At 35.7% G+C, this 19,318-nt stretch overlaps 1 protein-coding gene across 4 annotated transcripts; it reads left to right on the top strand.

The window, feature by feature from the left end:
* The first annotated feature begins 14,141 nt into the window (after nucleotides 1-14,141).
* LOC108347550 (serine/threonine-protein phosphatase PP1) lies at nucleotides 14,142-18,321 on the top strand. Of its 4 annotated transcripts, none has more exons than XM_052875201.1 (5): nucleotides 14,150-14,693; nucleotides 15,921-16,022; nucleotides 16,230-16,480; nucleotides 16,999-17,211; nucleotides 17,524-17,885. In XM_052875201.1, exons 1-5 carry the CDS (start codon nucleotides 14,516-14,518, stop codon nucleotides 17,545-17,547), a joined length of 768 nt encoding a protein of 255 aa, XP_052731161.1. In that variant the 5' UTR covers nucleotides 14,150-14,515; the 3' UTR covers nucleotides 17,548-17,885. The 4 variants fall into 4 exon arrangements, with proteins under 4 accessions (XP_017442354.1, XP_052731161.1, XP_052731156.1 ...); XM_052875202.1 differs by lacking the exon at nucleotides 17,524-17,885 and adding an exon at nucleotides 17,923-18,321 and having other exon boundaries at nucleotides 14,153-14,693; XM_017586865.2 differs by lacking the exon at nucleotides 17,524-17,885 and adding an exon at nucleotides 17,923-18,321 and having other exon boundaries at nucleotides 14,142-14,693; nucleotides 15,921-16,480.
* The last annotated feature ends 997 nt before the right edge of the window (nucleotides 18,322-19,318 follow it).

Genomic DNA, 19,318 nt, shown 5'->3' with positions numbered 1-19,318 from the left:
AAGTTTTTTTAAGATTTTTTGTCAATTAATAGTGTTATTATAATCACTTTTCAATTTTATTTAGTATGACTTTCACAATAACCTTATTCACAAGATTTTTGAGAGTTTTTATTTTTTTAAACATGTTCATGAGCCATTTCGAGTTTTTACAACTTGTTTTTATTTATTTATTTATTTAGTTTTTTTCTCAAATTCTGTATATCAATATTTTATCTTTTTTTTTTTTAATTTTATGATTGATTTCCTTCCTTCATTTTCAAGAGATTTTAGTATGTGGGAGACAAACAGTAGGTTTAAGGCAATATGATAATGGGTTTATGGATTGAGATAATTGTGATTAAAAACGTTTTCGTTGAAAAAATAATATATAATGTGAAAAGATTCGCATACGAGAGAGATTGTTAGAACATCTTTTTCCCCTAAACAACTAAATATTTTTAACATATATCGTTAGAACTAAGTACTTTCAAACACATAATAATTTTTTCATATACCAAGTATAGTTGTTTCCAAAATAACAAATACAAGGTCAACTCATTGAAAATAAATTAATCATATCTTGACCATTGATGAAAAAAGACAAGTCTAAAAAAACTAAAAAACTGGGATGGAAAACTTATAATGATGGTTCCTAAAACACGCCTTTGAGAAATATATACAATCAATTATCGTGACTATTAACTATTGTTAACCTTTTCGATAAATTTTGATTTAGTTAAATATTGATTTATGTAACATCCCAAAAATACAGTTGACACCATATAATAGAATTGATTACATTTAACAGTAAACAGTGCAGTCTTTACATGAAACAAAAACGACGTTCAAATTGTCGGACGGTTTAGGGTACAAAAATTAATACAGCCAGCGGTATTCCAAAGTTCTAATACTAACGGTCACACAAACAGCAACTGAACTTCCATAAGCTAAACAGAAGAACTAAAGACTACCACATGTCGAGCACTCTAGGGCTCGACCTTAACCTCTACTTCAACCAGATTGGCGTCTTCCAAAACTTCTTCTTCCAGCGCCTCTTCCAGCAGCTCACTTCCATCTGCTCCCATCCACACGGATGATCATCGCAAGGACAAGACGGACGTACATGGACGGACGACAACACAAGGAAGAGAACACATGGTAAGCTTATTGAATTTAATTCAAGTAAAATCATTCATTTCATAATACGTCAAACATATCAAATATTTCACAACATATAATTAAATCAATCCCTCAACTCAAATCAATTCCTGATACTAGACTGACCGTCCGGACTGTATGAATCTGTGTAGCTACAGGCGTCCTTGCACCCGAGTGGTGTAGTAACTGGGAGACCCTCAACAGCTGCCACTCGAGGTTAGTCCGTTCTTACGTCGCCCATGTTAACTTATGGACTAAGGACCTCCTGCCATTCCCACACATGAACTACTCTCCTCTACATGAAGATGAGTATCACGGAATATCAGGATGGACCAAGCCAGCATTAGCATGCCCACAGTCATACTTTACAAAATTCCATATTCAACCATGAGTCGTTCCTCCCTGGAACGCTCGTCCAAAATTCACAACCATAGTTCACCTCATATCATGTTCATCATTTATAATCTTTCACTTTTATTTTCATTTTTGTCTTTCTGTCCCAGTACATAAAAGTCACGACCTCTTTATAACGAGAACTAATGTGAGGGACGAGACCGAAGAACTTGCCCCGTTCCAAAATAAAGCAATACCGGCTTCAAGATAAATGGACGACCTATATTAAGGAGGTTACTCGACACAGATGGACAACCTGTATTGAGAAGGGTGCTCGACACAACCGGTCTGCACAGATGAATGACCCGTATTAACAATGGTTGCTCGACATGGTCAGTCGACACAGATGAATGATCTGTGTTATCATGGGTGATCAACAAGGTTGGTCGACACAGATGTATGATCTGTGTTAACAATGGTATTCGACACTGTCGGTCGACACAGATGGATGATCTGTATTAACAAGGGTACTCGACACTTTCGGTCGACACAGATGGATGATCTGTATTAACAAGGGTACTCGACACTGTCGGTCGACAAGGATGGTCGACCTGTATTAACAACGGTACTCGACACTGTCGGTCGACACAGATGGATGATCTGTATTACAAAGATTTTTCAAGAAAGGAATAAGAGAGCTTGGTGTAAGACCGAGCACTACCCAACACGATTTCTATGTGTAAGATCGACACTGCTCATTATGAGCTCTAAGTAAAAGACCTACATAGTTCATGCTCGACCAGAATCCTTCCCAAATGAAAGTATTCCAAATTCAAAGAAGTTTACTAGAACACCAAACGGTCGAGAACCGTTTAATGTCGGACACACGTTATCATAGGGAATTTGATATTCAAGTTTCACTTACGTTCACTGCTTCTAAGCATGTATATTTCATATTCACACGTATCACTCATATCATACATTTCAACCAACATATACCATGTTCATACAGTACAACAACGTTCGACCATACATACTCAACCAATATACACCTCATACTTATGATCATATACCAACAATCAAAGAACATAGTTCATACTTCATGCGACACACGAAATGTTCATACAGTACAAGACAAACATACGAATTAAATTTAATAAGCTTCCCTTACCTGGATAGCAGTGTACGTCTACTAGTATAACTTGGACTTGCCCCACTATGGCTTTCTACCCTCCACGATTTCTTACGCTTTTCAACTAAGTCTAACCAAAGAAAACTCAGAGAACTCAGTGTTTACCCTTGCATGCAACTGAATCTTAGTTTGCATGAAACCTAGAAATTAGCGTCCAGAGTCGAGCGACTTATCGGTTACAGAATTTGGATCTGTTCGGTTCAGATTGAAGCTCTCGGCGCAGGGAGCGTTCCTACGGTTCTGAAATGGAATTCGGAGAAGAAGGTGATGAGTTACAGTAGAGAGAAGGTGAAAGTTTCTAGAGAGAAGTTGGAGAAGATGAAAGGTTGGTTTCTGAGGAAGAAGGTGGGTGGTGCAGGTGAGTGGGAGAGTTTTTCAAAAACTCAGTTTTGTTCAATCCACGTCAAACGGACGGACGTTCCCTCAGTCGACACCTGCACTCCCACTTCTAACTTCAGAGCTTCTATCGTGACACATGACACTCCTGCATGCAAGGCTTAGTGGGTTTTAATTACCCTGAGCAGTGACGTGGTGTGTGTATTAATGGTGATGTGACAGAGATTATCAATGTTAATTTTCTAGGGTCTCACATTCTCCCTAACTACAAAAATTTTCGTCCTCGAAAATTTAAAACTTACCCGTAAACAAGTGTGGATACAAGTCTCTCATAGCATGCTCCACTTCCCACGTTGAATCGCCAGTCTTCGCGTCCCACACCATTTTAACTAGACGAACGTCCTTTCCTTTGTAGTACTTGGTGCGGCTATCTTCTATACGGACTGGTTGCAACTCCAGCGTTCGGTCGGGACGAAGTTGAACGTCTTCTAACTCTAGTACGTGTGATGGGTTTGCTATATATTTCCGAAGTTGGGAAACGTGGAATACAGGGTGAAGGTTCGACAGCTGAGGCGGCAATGCAAGCTCGTATGCTACAGGTCCAATTTTCCTCAGAATTTGATAGGGTCCGACGAACTTCGGAGATAATTTCTTTGGTCGCATAGCTCTGCCGACTCCTGTGGTTGGATTTAGTCTAAGGAATACGTGATCGCCAGCTTGAAATTCTAACGGCCTTCTTCTCTTGTCGGCATAGGACCTCTGCCTGCTCCTCGACGTCTTCAACCTCTCCTGGATTAACTTCACTTTCTCGGTCATCTGTTGTATAAGTTCAGGTCCAGTTAGCACGTTCTCTCCTTCCTTGAACCAACAAAGTGGCGTTCGACACTTCCTCCCATAAAGTGCTTCAAACGGTGCCATTCCAATGCTCGTCTGGAAACTGTTGTTATACGTGAACTCCACTAGCGGCAGGACCTCATCCCAGGCGCCTAAGTGATCTAAGACACACGTCCTCAGTAAGTCTTCAAGCGTCTGGATGGTCCGTTCAGACTGGCCGTCCGTCTGAGGGTGATAGGCTGAACTCATTTGCAACTTACTACCGAGCTCGCTTTGAAGTGACTGCCAAAACCGTGAAGTGAACCTTGTGTCTCGATCGGAAATGATGCTCGACGGCACTCCATGCAGACGAACAATTTCCTGAATGTAGAGTTTGGCCAGATTGGTCATCGACATCTTCAAATTTACTGCCAGGAAATGGGCGCTCTTCGTCAGTCGATCCACGATCACCCAAATCGAGTCATGGTTTCTGATCGTACGTGGTAGGTGAGTCACGAAATCCATGGATATGCTATAGTATTTCCGTTCGATGTCTGAGGCTCGTCCTCCACCTTTTTACATGTTACAATGTAACACATAAACCGAACTACTGCTGTTTATAAACCCAACTACTAAATTGATGGTGATGACCTGTCTAAAAATCAATCTCTCAATTCGCTACGAAGGACACCATCTTTTAGCCGAATCTTCCAGATACCGTCCATTCCTAACTCAAAATCTTCTCCTTACTCACTTCCTATTGGTTCTACCGAATGTTTCACTCTCTACTTCCAACTGAGGCCCCTACTAACGTTCGTATTCTTACTTATAATATTTAGTGCCTGAAACTCTCAACCAAACTCGACTCTTGGTTTATCACTGCTTACCTATACCCTAGTACTTGCACTTTACTCAACAAGTAATTCACCCTTCGAACAATTCTTCACACATTTCTCCTTATCTTTAATACTCCTAGCAATGCTCTCAAATGTTCCATTCTGATTCATCCTTCTTGTATGCCAGCACAACGAACGTACTACATAACGAATCGTTCAATCCAATTAAACTTTTTCTTGAGTTCTATCCACTCTACTAGTGTTAATTTGTAAGAAGTCACTGATGTTAATCTAACACATGTCCTTAATGTAAAAGAAACTCAACTATACTCTGAGTAAATAACCTTGGCACTCCTTCAGGAAGACTCACTAATTCAGACGTTTACAGTTACCGTTCGGTTACTCTCTTGCTACTGAACGGTCTAACTTAATAGATACCGAACGCCAACATCCCATTCACGTTAAGTCTCTCCTAAGTTAGTCAATTCTAGAAAATAACACTCTCACTAACATAGTAATAAACATCTATCTCACTGGTCGGATATCTAAACTAACCCAATTGTTGGTGTTTACACTATCAGACCGAACAGCTTCCTTATCACAATAATTAAAACAGTGTACAGCAAGGCAGTTCATACCACAAGAAAGTGCGGTTGATGAATGTACCTGAGCTAGCCGCCTCCGCTCCAGTTATCGCATATACACGCCCAACAGCTTGGGCTCGTCCACCTCTCCCTTGCTGATTCCTCCCAGCGCTCGGTGGTCTCATCACCGCTCGACCACTCATGTTGCACTCGTTCCCCAAATGTCCATTTCGTCCACACCGGTTACAGTATTTTCCTCCCACCAACTGAGGACATGACGAACGGTAGTGTGGTCCTCCACACTGGAAACAAGTAACGTTCCCGTACTGCCCAGCTTGTCCAGCAAGGACTAAAGCTTGAGGACTGCTCGTGCTAGATGGCTGACTAGGACGAGGGTAAGGTGTCCTTCTCGGAACGGTACCTCCCCGGGACACTATAGGTCCCCTACTCACTTGTTGCTGTTTCTTCTGTCTTTCAGCTTCCGCCATGTTCTTCTCCAACACTTTGGCTCTCTCGACCATGGCAGGGAACGTCCGTATACAAAGGCTGGAGATTAAAACCTTCAAGTCACTCCGCAGTCCGTTCTCAAACTTCCTGCACTGCCACTCTCCACTGGTGGCCATCGTATTGAAACGAACCAAGTGTTTGAACTTGTTCGTATACTCAGAAACGGACATTCCACCTTGGACGAGTTGCAGAAATTCAACCTCCTTGGCAAAACGGACGCTGTCGGGGAAGTATTCTTCGTAAAACTTGCTTCTGAAGACTTTCCAAGTGATCGGTTGATGCGCATCCGCCAAGATAGCTCTCGTGCTCGCCCACCAATGGTTCGCCTCTCCAGTCAATAAATATTCCGCGTACGCCAACCTGTTTTCATCCGGACATCTCTTGGCGTTGAAAATCTTATCCATGTCCCTGAGCCACTGGTCTGCCTCGTCAGGGAGGCCCTTACCATTAAACTTAGCCGGATGATGCTGGAGAAAACTCTCCAAACTCCACTCAGCAGCAGGCTGGGCAGCGTTGGAAGAGGAAGCTCCCGACGTTCCTCTGGTTGCCGCCAGGATTTCCATCAACTGACGCTGAGTCGTTTCTGAGTTGGCACGCGAAGCCTCCAAACCCTGCATGGCATTCTGATTCTGCTGCATCAGAGTTGCATTCTGCTCCATCAAGGTCGTATTCTGTTGCTGCAGTCGGTCGATCAACGTTTCCAACAACCTAGTGTTGTTGGACGCATCCGGTTCAGTAGGTTGAGGCGGAGGAGGGAGTCTAGGTGCCATTCGTTCTCTGGATAGCAGAGAAAAACGAACGTTAATTACGTGTAAAGAGTTGAGATAAAATAACTCATTTAAACACTTATTAAGCACACAGCAAAACGCAGTGCACTCATAACCTACAGCGTCCCTTAAGAGAACAAAACTGCTCTGATACCACTAATGTAACATCCCAAAAATACAGTCGACACCATATAATAGAATTGATTACATTTAACAGTAAACAGTGCAGTCTTTACATGAAACAAAAACGAGGTTCAAATTGTCGGACGGCTTAGGGTACAAAAATTAATACAGCCAGCGGTATTCCAAAGTTCTAATACTAACGGTCACACAAACAGCAACTGAACTTCCATAAGCTAAACAGAAGAACTAAAGACTACCACATGTCGAGCACTCTAGGGCTCGACCTTAACCTCTACTTCAACCAGATTGGCGTCTTCCAAAACTTCTTCTTCCAGCGCCTCTTCCAGCAGCTCACTTCCATCTGCTCCCATCCACACGGATGATCATCGCAAGGACAAGACGGACGTACATGGACGGACGACAACACAAGGAAGAGAACACAGGGTAAGCTTATTGAATTTAATTCAAGTAAAATCATTCATTTCATAATACGTCAAACATATCAAATATTTCACAACATATAATTAAATCAATCCCTCAACTCAAATCAATTCCTGATACTAGACTGACCGTCCGGACTGTATGAATCTGTGTAGCTACAGGCGTCCTTGCACCCGAGTGGTGTAGTAACTGGGAGACCCTCAACAGCTGCCACTCGAGGTTAGTCCGTTCTTACGTCGCCCATGTTAACTTATGGACTAAGGACCTCCTGCCATTCCCACACATGAACTACTCTCCTCTACATGAAGATGAGTATCACGGAATATCAGGATGGACCAAGCCAGCATTAGCATGCCCACAGTCATACTTTACAAAATTCCATATTCAACCATGAGTCGTTCCTCCCTGGAACGCTCGTCCAAAATTCACAACCATAGTTCACCTCATATCATGTTCATCATTTATAATCTTTCACTTTTATTTTCATTTTTGTCTTTCTGTCCCAGTACATAAAAGTCACGACCTCTTTATAACGAGAACTAATGTGAGGGACGAGACCGAAGAACTTGCCCCGTTCCAAAATAAAGCAATACCGGCTTCAAGATAAATGGACGACCTATATTAAGGAGGTTACTCGACACAGATGGACAACCTGTATTGAGAAGGGTGCTCGACACAACCGGTCTGCACAGATGAATGACCCGTATTAACAATGGTTGCTCGACATGGTCAGTCGACACAGATGAATGATCTGTGTTATCATGGGTGATCAACAAGGTTGGTCGACACAGATGTATGATCTGTGTTAACAATGGTATTCGACACTGTCGGTCGAAACAGATGGATGATCTGTATTAACAAGGGTACTCGACACTTTCGGTCGACACAGATGGATGATCTGTATTAACAAGGGTACTCGACACTGTCGGTCGACAAGGATGGTCGACCTGTATTAACAACGGTACTCGACACTGTCGGTCGACACAGATGGATGATCTGTATTACAAAGATTTTTCAAGAAAGGAATAAGAGCGCTTGGTGTAAGACCGAGCACTACCCAACACGATTTCTATGTGTAAGATCGACACTGCTCATTATGAGCTCTAAGTAAAAGACCTACATAGTTCATGCTCGACCAGAATCCTTCCCAAATGAAAGTATTCCAAATTCAAAGAAGTTTACTAGAACACCAAACGGTCGAGAACCGTTTAATGTCGGACACACGTTATCATAGGGAATTTGATATTCAAGTTTCACTTACGTTCACTGCTTCTAAGCATGTATATTTCATATTCACACGTATCACTCATATCATACATTTCAACCAACATATACCATGTTCATACAGTACAACAACGTTCGACCATACATACTCAACCAATATACACCTCATACTTATGATCATATACCAACAATCAAAGAACATAGTTCATACTTCATGCGACACACGAAATGTTCATACAGTACAAGACAAACATACGAATTAAATTTAATAAGCTTCCCTTACCTGGATAGCAGTGTACGTCTACTAGTATAACTTGGACTTGCCCCACTATGGCTTTCTACCCTCCACGATTTCTTACGCTTTTCAACTAAGTCTAACCAAAGAAAACTCAGAGAACTCAGTGTTTACCCTTGCATGCAACTGAATCTTAGTTTGCATGAAACCTAGAAATTAGCATCCAGAGTCGAGCGACTTACCGGTTACAGAATTTGGATCTGTTCGGTTCAGATTGAAGCTCTCGGCGCAGGGAGCGTTCCTACGGTTCTGAAATGGAATTCGGAGAAGAAGGTGATGAGTTATAGTAGAGAGAAGGTGAAGGTTTCTAGAGAGAAGTTGGAGAAGATGAAAGGTTGGTTTCTGAGGAAGAAGGTGGGTGGTGCAGGTGAGTGGGAGAGTTTTTCAAAAACTCAGTTTTGTTCAATCCACGTCAAACGGACGGACGTTCCCTCAGTCGACACCTGCACTCCCACTTCTAACTTCAGAGCTTCTATCGTGACACATGACACTCCTGCATGCAAGGCTTAGTGGGTTTTAATTACCCTGAGCAGTGACGTGGTGTGTGTATTAATGGTGATGTGACAGAGATTATCAATGTTAATTTTCTAGGGTCTCACAATTTATAATGGATATACTTGTAATTAAAAATACTTGATATATTACGTCAATTCTAACTTACATGCATTAAACTCGTTATAATAAGTTTTCACTTTTTTTTCATCACTAAACATTTACTATATATGTCACTTAAAACTGAAACTGACCTATAGTAAATGACCTACAAAAATATTACTACGTCATTCTTTATGTTATTACGTATTACGTCATTTTTAATGACATGTGCATGACACGTGTTCATCATTATTTTATATTTTTACACTGATATATTTACAATATTTATAAAATATAAGGACAACATATATACTAATAATAAAAATATAATTAACTAAAAAAAATATTACTTACTGATAAATATATACTAAGAGCAGGTAAACACAAGTAAAACCAATTAAACTATTTTGCTAATGAGAGAAAAATAAAATGCACCCTATCATTATTGATAAAAAGCTTGTAATATATTCTATAGAAGAGTAAATTTGTTACCTTTATGTATTTTTCTTAAGCATTCAAGAACAAACAGGCAAAATGGCACAATCAATTATAGACTTTGGAAGATACCACAAAATTTTACATATTATTTGTTTCAGTGTATGGACTCTTCATGAAGACGAAAATGCAAGTAAGTTGCATGATTGTTTTGAAGAATATGCGGATGACTGCAAGCACAGATTGGGTGATGAAAGCTAGAAACTTTATTCTTTGTAGTGACAAGATACGAAATGATGTACTGTTCGCGCATGTTGTTTAAAAAAAAACACATTATTTTTTTAATGAAATATTGGGTGCTTTTTATGTGTAACCATATGCTTTTAATCATATGTAACATAGCCAAACATTGAGATTAAATAATACAACTTTATTAATGCAATTAATAGTTGTAATAATAATAATAATAAAATATGTTTTTATAAGACCAAATTAATATACCTAATAAAAACAATCTTGAATTTCTCACACGTGTTTCAACTGACCATTTCTATTTCTTAAATTGAGGTGTCATAATTGTTTGTCTTTTCGAAATTGAGAGCGGAAGATGATCGCAAAAAACACGACTCAATCAAATGCGTCGGTATAGTAATTAATGGATGTAGTTAATTTAATATATGCAATTGTTATTTGTACTATGTTTATGAGTCTTTACTTAAATAAAACTTTTGAAACGTTTTTTTTTATCATATTTATTAAATCATTCACAACTTTTTTTTTCGAATATTTTTATTCATCCCTTAAAATAAACAACGCTACAATCATCTATCTGAATTTTTAAATTCATCCATTAATTGATTTTCAAATCCTTTCCTGAATCCAGACATATCTTTCAAAGTATTTTCGTTTTCATATTTTTCAATAACTTTTTATCTATGAAAGAAAAATAAAATATAAAAAGTATGCAATCTTCTACAAATGCAAGGCTGAAGAAAAAAAGAACATACAGCTACCAATGCACGCAGCAGTAAACAACTTTTGCATGATAAAAATTAGGAAGATTTTTTTTAACAACTTAGTTTATTTTATGATTGGTTCATTTTAAATATACAGAATAAAAGAATAGTGACACATAATCTATTGTTAAAAAGTTATTAATACATGGTCTAAAAATTATTTATTAAAATATATAGATAATCTATTCGAGATCCAATACGAGGTATTTTGTTTTATTATTATTATTATAATAATAATAATAATAATAATAATAATAGAAATAGAGTGCTAAATATGTCATTTTTTTTGCTCATTCTTGTTTAATGTATTTCTTTATCTTTTTATATTGACGTAATCAGATAACAAACTTGAAAAACTGGCTTACCGATAGAATAAGGAAGATAACTGACATCACTCGACCACCGTTGATTTTAAAAGAAGACATGCACTATGAATAGATACACTCATTTTTATTTTCGTTCACATTAACAATATCTTCTCGTCAATTATTATTTTCACATCTCAATATTTTTTATTTGTTGTACTAATTCACATTAAAATTGAATTTAGATTTCCGTTCACATTAGAAATTATGCAGAAATGACTCAATCAGTTCGCACTGCTATACACAATAAAAACGTGAATGTCCCTGTAACCTTTTCTTTTATCAACCCTATAAAATGTCCACAAATATGGTAAAAAGTGATTTTTTTATTATAGAAATTCAGGTTAATTTTAACATTTATAAACTATTATAATATAACAAATTAAGATTCATAAAAATATCAGAACGTTGGTTTTCCATCTTATTAATACTTAAGCTTTTTATTTACTTAAAACAGATACAAATTATGTAAAAAAACGTAATTAAATTAAGTAAGACGCTTAATAATTCCAAATAACATTACCAAAAAAAAAATTACATGGAAATTAAAAAAAAAACTAACTGAGTTCTAAAATTAATTCCGATGGAAAAAAAATTCCAGCCTTTTCGATTGTTATTAATTTAACAATTTAAATAACGAAAACCAATTAAAAGATCAATACAAATTCAAATTCCCATGATCAATTTAATGTTTAACCATGTTTTAACTTCTTACAAATGTAATAATCTTTACAAATTTATGTTCTCGTGTTTTTATTTGTAAGTTTTAGATATTAATTTATTCTTCTAATGTTGTTTTATTCCATACCTTTAATAATATTTGATTTAACTTTAAAAAATATAAAATATTGATTAAGATAACAAATTCAATTATGAAATTTTAGATTAATATGATTAAATTATGTTTAGGTGTATCGTTCATATTTATTATTTTATACATATAAGGTAATTACTTATATTTTTCATTTTAATGTCGTGACCAATATATTTTATATTATTTTTGTTAAATAATATATTTATATGTATTTATCATTTTAAAATTAAAGAATGATAAATACCAAAGTACATTTAATGAATCATTACAACATTACATTTAGTACGATAAAATTGTATTGTATTATATTTAATAACTCTGTTATTATTTTTGTCTTTGATGTTGAAATTAATGTTTCTAATATATTAAACATGAATTATACAACAATCAATGAAAAATATAATTATAATTAAAATTTCAAACGTTTTCATATATTGAGACTAAATCATACACTCCTGAGTAAATCATAATTCTGTTCTTAAAAAAGTATAACTTGCGAAAGAAAAACATCGAACCAGTAAAAACAATACAGATAATATAAAAAATTGAATAAATTATATATGCTTATGTTATTTATAGAAAAAACATATTTAATTTAGTCCAGTTTCTTAAAGAATATAATTATCTTAATTTTTTTATTTTACACTTTCTATATTTAACATTAAATTTATGGGTGCAAAGTTATATGGTGTAATTTGATCCGTTTTAATATACAAATCCTTAATTATTCCTTTGTCCAAATTTTTTAAGTAAATATTTATTTATGTTCTTTTTTTTTTTTTTTAACAATTGAGTCTTAATTTTGTTAAAATATGAGACATAACAAACTTTACCAACATACAAATTTTTAGATGTATATAAATTCATATTTATATATTGTTTTATTTAATACGAGACTTTATTTGTATTTTAATAAAAAAATTGTTTTATCTAATACGAGATTTGTTTGTATTTTAATAAAAGTTTGTTAAAAATTAGGAGAAGAGGTAAAGGATGGAGGTGATGACTACAAAGAAGTTTTTATTGTCAATGTAGTTAATGATTAATATTGCCAAAAAATTTGTGGAGTTATGTAGTTCATGGATGAAGAGGAAGGAAAGATGATTTGTTGGGAATGAGAAAATATGGAAGGTGAGTAGCTTAAGGATCTAAGAAAAATTTTAGAGATAGAAAAATGATTTCGTTTATCCTAAAATTTTTGCGTTTTTAATTCACAATAAAACCTCAAATTTCATTTATAGTTTTAAATATTGTTATCAAGTAAAATTCATAAAAAAAATAATAATATGTTACATATGTATTAGTTACCAAATAAACATGTCTGGTAATTAAATTGTTAACATCGTTAACAAGACCTCGTTGAAATGCTTTAACAAAAATTAAAATTCAAAAACAATAAATACCTGTTTGAAACCTTTAAATCAAAATTGAGATAAGAAAAAGTAATTAAACATATGTAAAAGTTAAAGGAGGTTAAGGAAAATAATTTTATCTAAAATTAAGTTAGTTTGTAAATATATATTATAAATAAAAAATCAGAAAATATAAAAAATAAGTAACAATAAAAATATTAACAATTAATTCACAATTAAAAAAATTATGATTTTGTACTAGCTAACAACCAAAAAAACAAGATTTCTAGTTGACATTTTTTTCGTTCTTTTATAATTCTATACTTCCGATTTAGGTATTAGTTCATATTTAAATTATTTTTTAAATATATTTCAATTTCACATTTATATTTTACCTCGTGTGTAGCACGGGTCAATTATAAAGTCTAACTAGTCGCATTAAAAAAAATGTCATATATCTAAACCTTAACCATTTTTCTCATAAAACACTAACACTTTTCTTTTGAAGAAATTAGCATCAATTAGAGTTATTTTTACATAAACTTAAAGCGTATTAAAGATCGAGACATTCATCACATAAATCCCATGTTGAGTAATATAAGATCTTGATTATCATCATAGGGTGATGATGATGATGGTGAATTGCAGACTGGAAAAAAAAAACTACGGTACATGAGAGGAAGAAAAGATGACATGGCGACCCATTGCACGTGCGAGGAGTGGGGTCCCACTTCCTAAAATGTTTCAGATAGGGTTGCAGACGAGGATTCAGGAATGCAATGCATTGCAGGGAGGCAAAGTAAGGTATCAGATTTATTTTTCTTTATTACTTTTTAATCATGTTGTTGGTGCCACGACTACTTTTAGTAAAAAAATAAAAATAAAAAAAATTAAAGAATTTATATATGGTTATAAATTAGTTACTAATATTATTATTATTTTTTTTTGGCAATTTGCCTATAGAAAAAAATGAGAAGGAAGATGAATGTGTATTATTATTTGTCCTTGTCACAAGTAGAACTAGGGTAGGGTTGGTACTAGTGGCCACTCCCCTCCGCCAAACCCAAAGAGTACAAAACCTACATAACTATTAGCGTCGTCGATGTCTCTCTAAACAACTCCGTTTGTCATTTCCGTTCTGGAAGCGGGAAACGGCGCCATTTCCAATCAGCCCCTCGTCGTTTCGCTCCTTTCCCCTTTTTCGTTTTTGATTCGTTCGTTAAACCCTTTGCTTTGCCTTCTCTCTATCTCTTATTTTTTCTTCGGCTTTATCTTTAAGCCAAAGCGTGAACCCTTTTCTTCTCCTTCTCAAACCCATAACCCGATCATCCGCTTTTGAAATTATCGCGAGATGGATGAGAATTTGCTCGACGATATTATCCGCCGGCTCGTTGCGGCAAAGAACGGTAGAGCAACGAAGCAGGTGCAGCTTACGGAGGCGGAAATTCGACAACTCTGCGCTTCCTCTAAAGAGATCTTTCTCAGTCAACCCAATCTTCTCGAACTCGAGGCTCCAATTAAGATTTGTGGTATATTTTTTTCACGTAATTAGTTGATTAAATTATAATTTTTTGTATTGCTTGTTGTTTTGTCGGTTTTTGTCTTGTAATAATTGTGAATTGTGATGTGTGGATTCTGTAATTGAATGGAAAACGTGGGGTGAACCTGCCTGTGATTCTGCTTGTTTGTTTTACATGCGGTTTGGGATTACCGTTTTTTGCATGGAATTGAAATTAGGGGGCGATTAGGATTGGGCGTGACTACGAAGGTCTTAGGTTACGGCGTCATGTCTCTTTCCTATCTCTTTTGGTGCATTGAATTTGCTATGGGCCATTTAGGTTGGTGTGTGCTGAAGACGGGATTGCTGCTCACTCTTTTGTTTCGTTTTCTTGCGGCTGTTTAGAAGACAGGCGAGGAATTGGGTGGTAGCAAAGGGAAGTGTGATCAGTGGTGATAGCTACTACACTTCTGAGATAATCAACAACTTCTGCAAAATCATAAATTCTTCATTTGTGTGGAATTGTGTGTTGAGGTTTCTGTTTAAATGAAGAATTGTTTTCGATGCGTTGTTGGATAGAATTTATGCCTTCTAAAGTTCTATACCTCAATAATTGCATTACTACTTGCAGAAACTGATTTTCTGTAAGTTTGTTGTTTATCTGTCAGTGTCACGTATATGGTTGATAGGGACCAATAAGGGGGACCAAGGGTGGAAACAGAAGGGATTGATGGGCTTTTGGGGTTGTAGATATTGTGCCCCTTCTGTCAGGCTTCTGCTGCCTTGTGATGTTTTCCTGGTTCGACCAAGTTGCTTGCCTTGATGACTTTTCCATGGTACTTGGTTTAAATGGCCAATAATTGTGACAACTCCCAAAGCCTACCCATCTAACTTTCTTTGTCATGAATTTAAACTTTAGGGTTGCGGTGTTGGCTGCTGTATTTATTTTTGTTTTTGAAATTTTGACATTGGAGCCTGTTTTCAACTTATTATTGTGCTTTGCACTTGAACATCTTTTCAGTTTTAAGTAGTATTGTCATGTTTGAGTAGTTGATTTATGTTAAATTGGTTGAAATTTTACTGTTTTCTTTTCTAATTTTAATGCCTTGCTGCTTTAGTTTTTTACTTTTTGGCACCTTTTGGTTTGAGGTGGTAAAAGCCCTAGAACATTTAGGTTGCCTTCCTTTGCTTTTGACCACTGTGTTATCTGTAAATGTTAAATAGTAGATGGCATCTGTGTTAAACGATTCATTTGCAGGAGATGTTCATGGCCAATACTCAGACCTTTTAAGGCTGTTTGAATACGGGGGATACCCTCCAGAAGCAAATTATTTATTTCTTGGAGATTATGTTGATCGTGGTAAGCAAAGCATAGAGACAATATGCTTACTCCTTGCATACAAGGTCAAATTCAAGGAGAATTTCTTTCTTCTCAGGGGTAACCATGAGTGTGCCTCCATCAACCGAATATATGGTTTCTATGATGAGTGTAAGAGGAGATTTAATGTTCGCATCTGGAAGACATTTACTGAATGCTTTAATTGTCTACCTGTTGCTGCTCTGATAGATGAGAAGATTCTTTGCATGCATGGTGGACTATCACCTGATCTTAAACATTTGGATCAGATACGGAATCTTGCTCGTCCTATCGATGTGCCAGATCACGGTCTTCTCTGTGATCTTCTATGGGCTGATCCTGATAAAGATCTTGATGGGTGGGGAGAAAATGATCGAGGTGTGTCATTTACATTTGGGGCTGACAAGGTTGTTGAATTTCTTGAACAGCATGATCTTGACCTAATTTGCAGAGCTCATCAGGTAATGAAACCTATACTTTCGATTTCTCTATAGTTTGGCATGCATGATGTATGCGTTTGCAATTTACTACCCATATTGTTAATGTTTAATGAAGAATAATCACATGCATTGAGTAGATTCATTATTTTTTATGACTGAGAATCAGAGGGAAAATTAGGGACAGAATGCATGAGAACGTGATTAATTTGTGTTTTCACCTCACGCATTGAGTATTGCAATAATAATTATTTTGTTTAATATTTTAATCCGTAATTTTCTAGCACCAGTTGGGTTTTCTCTTTCTTTTCTGTAGCATCAACTTTGACAGCTTGTTATCTATGGTGTTTGATTGATGATCCTGATTTTTGTTAATATTATACTTGTATTGCATTGTTTCTCTGTCTGTCTATTCTAATTTATTGGACATTTACTTGGCTCATCGGTCTATATTCTTTTTAACGAATTGGTGAATCAGTATATAGAAATATTGGTGAATCTGGTTTGATGTTTCCCTTTTGAAATTTTGGGCTGTGTTTCAGGTTGTAGAGGATGGATATGAGTTTTTTGCCAAGCGTCAGTTGGTGACTATATTCTCCGCCCCCAATTACTGTGGTGAATTTGATAATGCTGGTGCTATGATGAGTGTGGATGACACTTTGACATGCTCTTTTCAAATACTTAAATCTTCTGAAAAGAAAGTGAAAGGTGGATTTGGCAACAACACATCAAGACCGGGAACTCCACCTCATAAGGTAATAAAGATTGAAATTACTTTAAGACATGCACTTGTTCATTAATATTTACTATTTATGCTTATGTATGTGGATAGCTGTTTGTATGTTCTAATGTAAGTATGTCCCAAACTCGAGTTTTAATCAAGAAGGTGACTGTATCATAACTTCTAGGTCTATCTATTAACAACTATGATCCATGTGTATTACTTAAGTTGGTTATTGTACATATGAATCAATTAGTGTGGATTTAACCTGTCCAAAAGATCCAAGTCTCGCAGCCTTACCACTGCTCACAATTATCTTAGACTTTTATACCAATTTTCTGGCTAGGTTACGTTCTATTTGGGGGCATGAGCGTCAAGTGAAACAGTGACCTCTAGTGCAGAGCCCGTGTTATGTCGTGAGGGGGGGCAATTCCTCTTAACGAGGTTTATACCTCCTTCACGTGTTCAAGGAGTGTGATGTTTGTAGATATTAAAATTCGTTTAGTTGTCCACCAATGATTTTCCCTTCTTTTTACCTTTTTGCAAGCCCATCAGTGTGAGACAGGATGAATAAAAGGCGAAAAGAGTAGTATGGATTTTGTTAAATTACTTGAGCATCTATTAATTGTGGCTTGAAAATTTTGGCGAAGTTTGCTAGCTGCCTTCTTTTCATTCTATCATATGCTACGTATGTTTTTTAAAATATACTACCGAGTTCTAATCTATCCTACCCTTTTGCATCCAGGGTGGGAAGAATTAACATTTCGACCCATACAAAGGTCGATGAGCTCAATAGAGGCTTTCATTCTTCGTTTAGTTCAAAGGCTTATCGTTCTGTTGCCTGGCATGATTCACAGCATATATATAAAGCATAGCGTCTTCTTTCCTTGGTAACGAAACTAAGCTGTGTAGCAAGGAACAGGGCACTTCATTGTGCAACTGATTGACCCCCTTTCCTTTGTTTCTTTCTTTCTTCCTTCACATAGTTTTTTTAATGTACAATGCAAATTCAAACATTGTAAGGAGAAATCTGGATATCTTATTTCGTCGCGGGAAGTTTAATTTAGGTTAAATTCACTTCTCCTTGCTTAAAAAGTTACATTTTATATTTTAGTCATTACTAATGAAATTTACACTTTAGCTCCCTGTGTTTTATATATCATTTGTATTGATTTTTACATGTCATAAGTTGGATCCTATCGAATTAATTTGAACCAGGTTTGCTTTTTTATGAATTGAAATGTAAGTTTTTAATGTTGTGATTAAAATAAAGGAGTAGGGCGTCAGGTACTGCAGAAATCTTATTTTAATCTGTTTTATTTGCATCGCATACTGAGTGTGGCAACCTCTAACAAAAGAAAAATATCACCAGGCAATGCAATATTTTAAATGTATGTAAACGTTTAAAACAGTGTAATAAGCATGCAGTCTGTTAGTATCTTGAATAATGTTATATGAAGATTAAAACATCGTAATTTGTATGTGGTCTTTGAAAAAACTAACATCAACAGCGCTTTAAAACTTGTGAATTGTTATGAGTGTGTAATTATTGAAACTTTAAAATCAGAGGAAAGTCAGAGTAAATGTACTTTCAGTTCATTTTTTCAGGATTTCATTCTTCTAAAGAGAGTAAGTGACAATGTGTTTATATTTCAACACATCTGCGAATTATTATACTATATGATATTTACATGAACGATTACCAAAATAAAAACTTATTCTATATTTAAGCATTAACCAATAAAAAAAATGAAGAATAAAAATGAAATATGAAAAGTAGTTTTTAAAATATTTATCTTCAATTTATTTGTTCTCCTCTTAATTTTCTCTCTTCGTTTATCATGACAGCAAGCATCATCACTATTTATCTTTTTCTTTTTTCTTTTTGTTCCCATGTTTTATCAGTATTAAAATTCAAAACGAATCATTTTCATAAAGGGAAAAACTAATATGCACACCAAAATGTAACACAATCAACCATCAAACTATAAGTCATATTGTGACGATTTAATATACTAGTTAAATATTTTACATTCACCCGTTGCAAATACGATGTATGTGACAGATAAATGATATTTAATTCTTATTCTTATCATATACAAAATCTCGTTGAATCGCTGACAATTACAAAATTACAAACT

The sequence above is a fragment of the Vigna angularis genome, chromosome 1 (genome assembly GCF_016808095.1).
Source record: "Vigna angularis cultivar LongXiaoDou No.4 chromosome 1, ASM1680809v1, whole genome shotgun sequence".
Taxonomy (NCBI): domain Eukaryota; kingdom Viridiplantae; phylum Streptophyta; class Magnoliopsida; order Fabales; family Fabaceae; genus Vigna; species Vigna angularis.
The sequence above is the reverse complement of the archived record's forward strand: the minus strand, read 5'-3'. Positions and strand labels throughout refer to the sequence as shown.

Excerpts from the sequence above, each read along its gene's own strand:
- LOC108347550 (XM_052875196.1), top strand. The coding sequence starts at position 14,516 with ATGGATGAGAATTTGCTCGACGATATTATCCGCCGGCTCGTTGCGGCA. Across the intron at positions 14,694-15,920 it reads GGCTCCAATTAAGATTTGTG|GAGATGTTCATGGCCAATAC; the intron begins GTATATTTTTTT and ends ATTCATTTGCAG. Across the intron at positions 17,212-17,523 it reads CGGGAACTCCACCTCATAAG|GTTACGTTCTATTTGGGGGC; the intron begins GTAATAAAGATT and ends TTTTCTGGCTAG.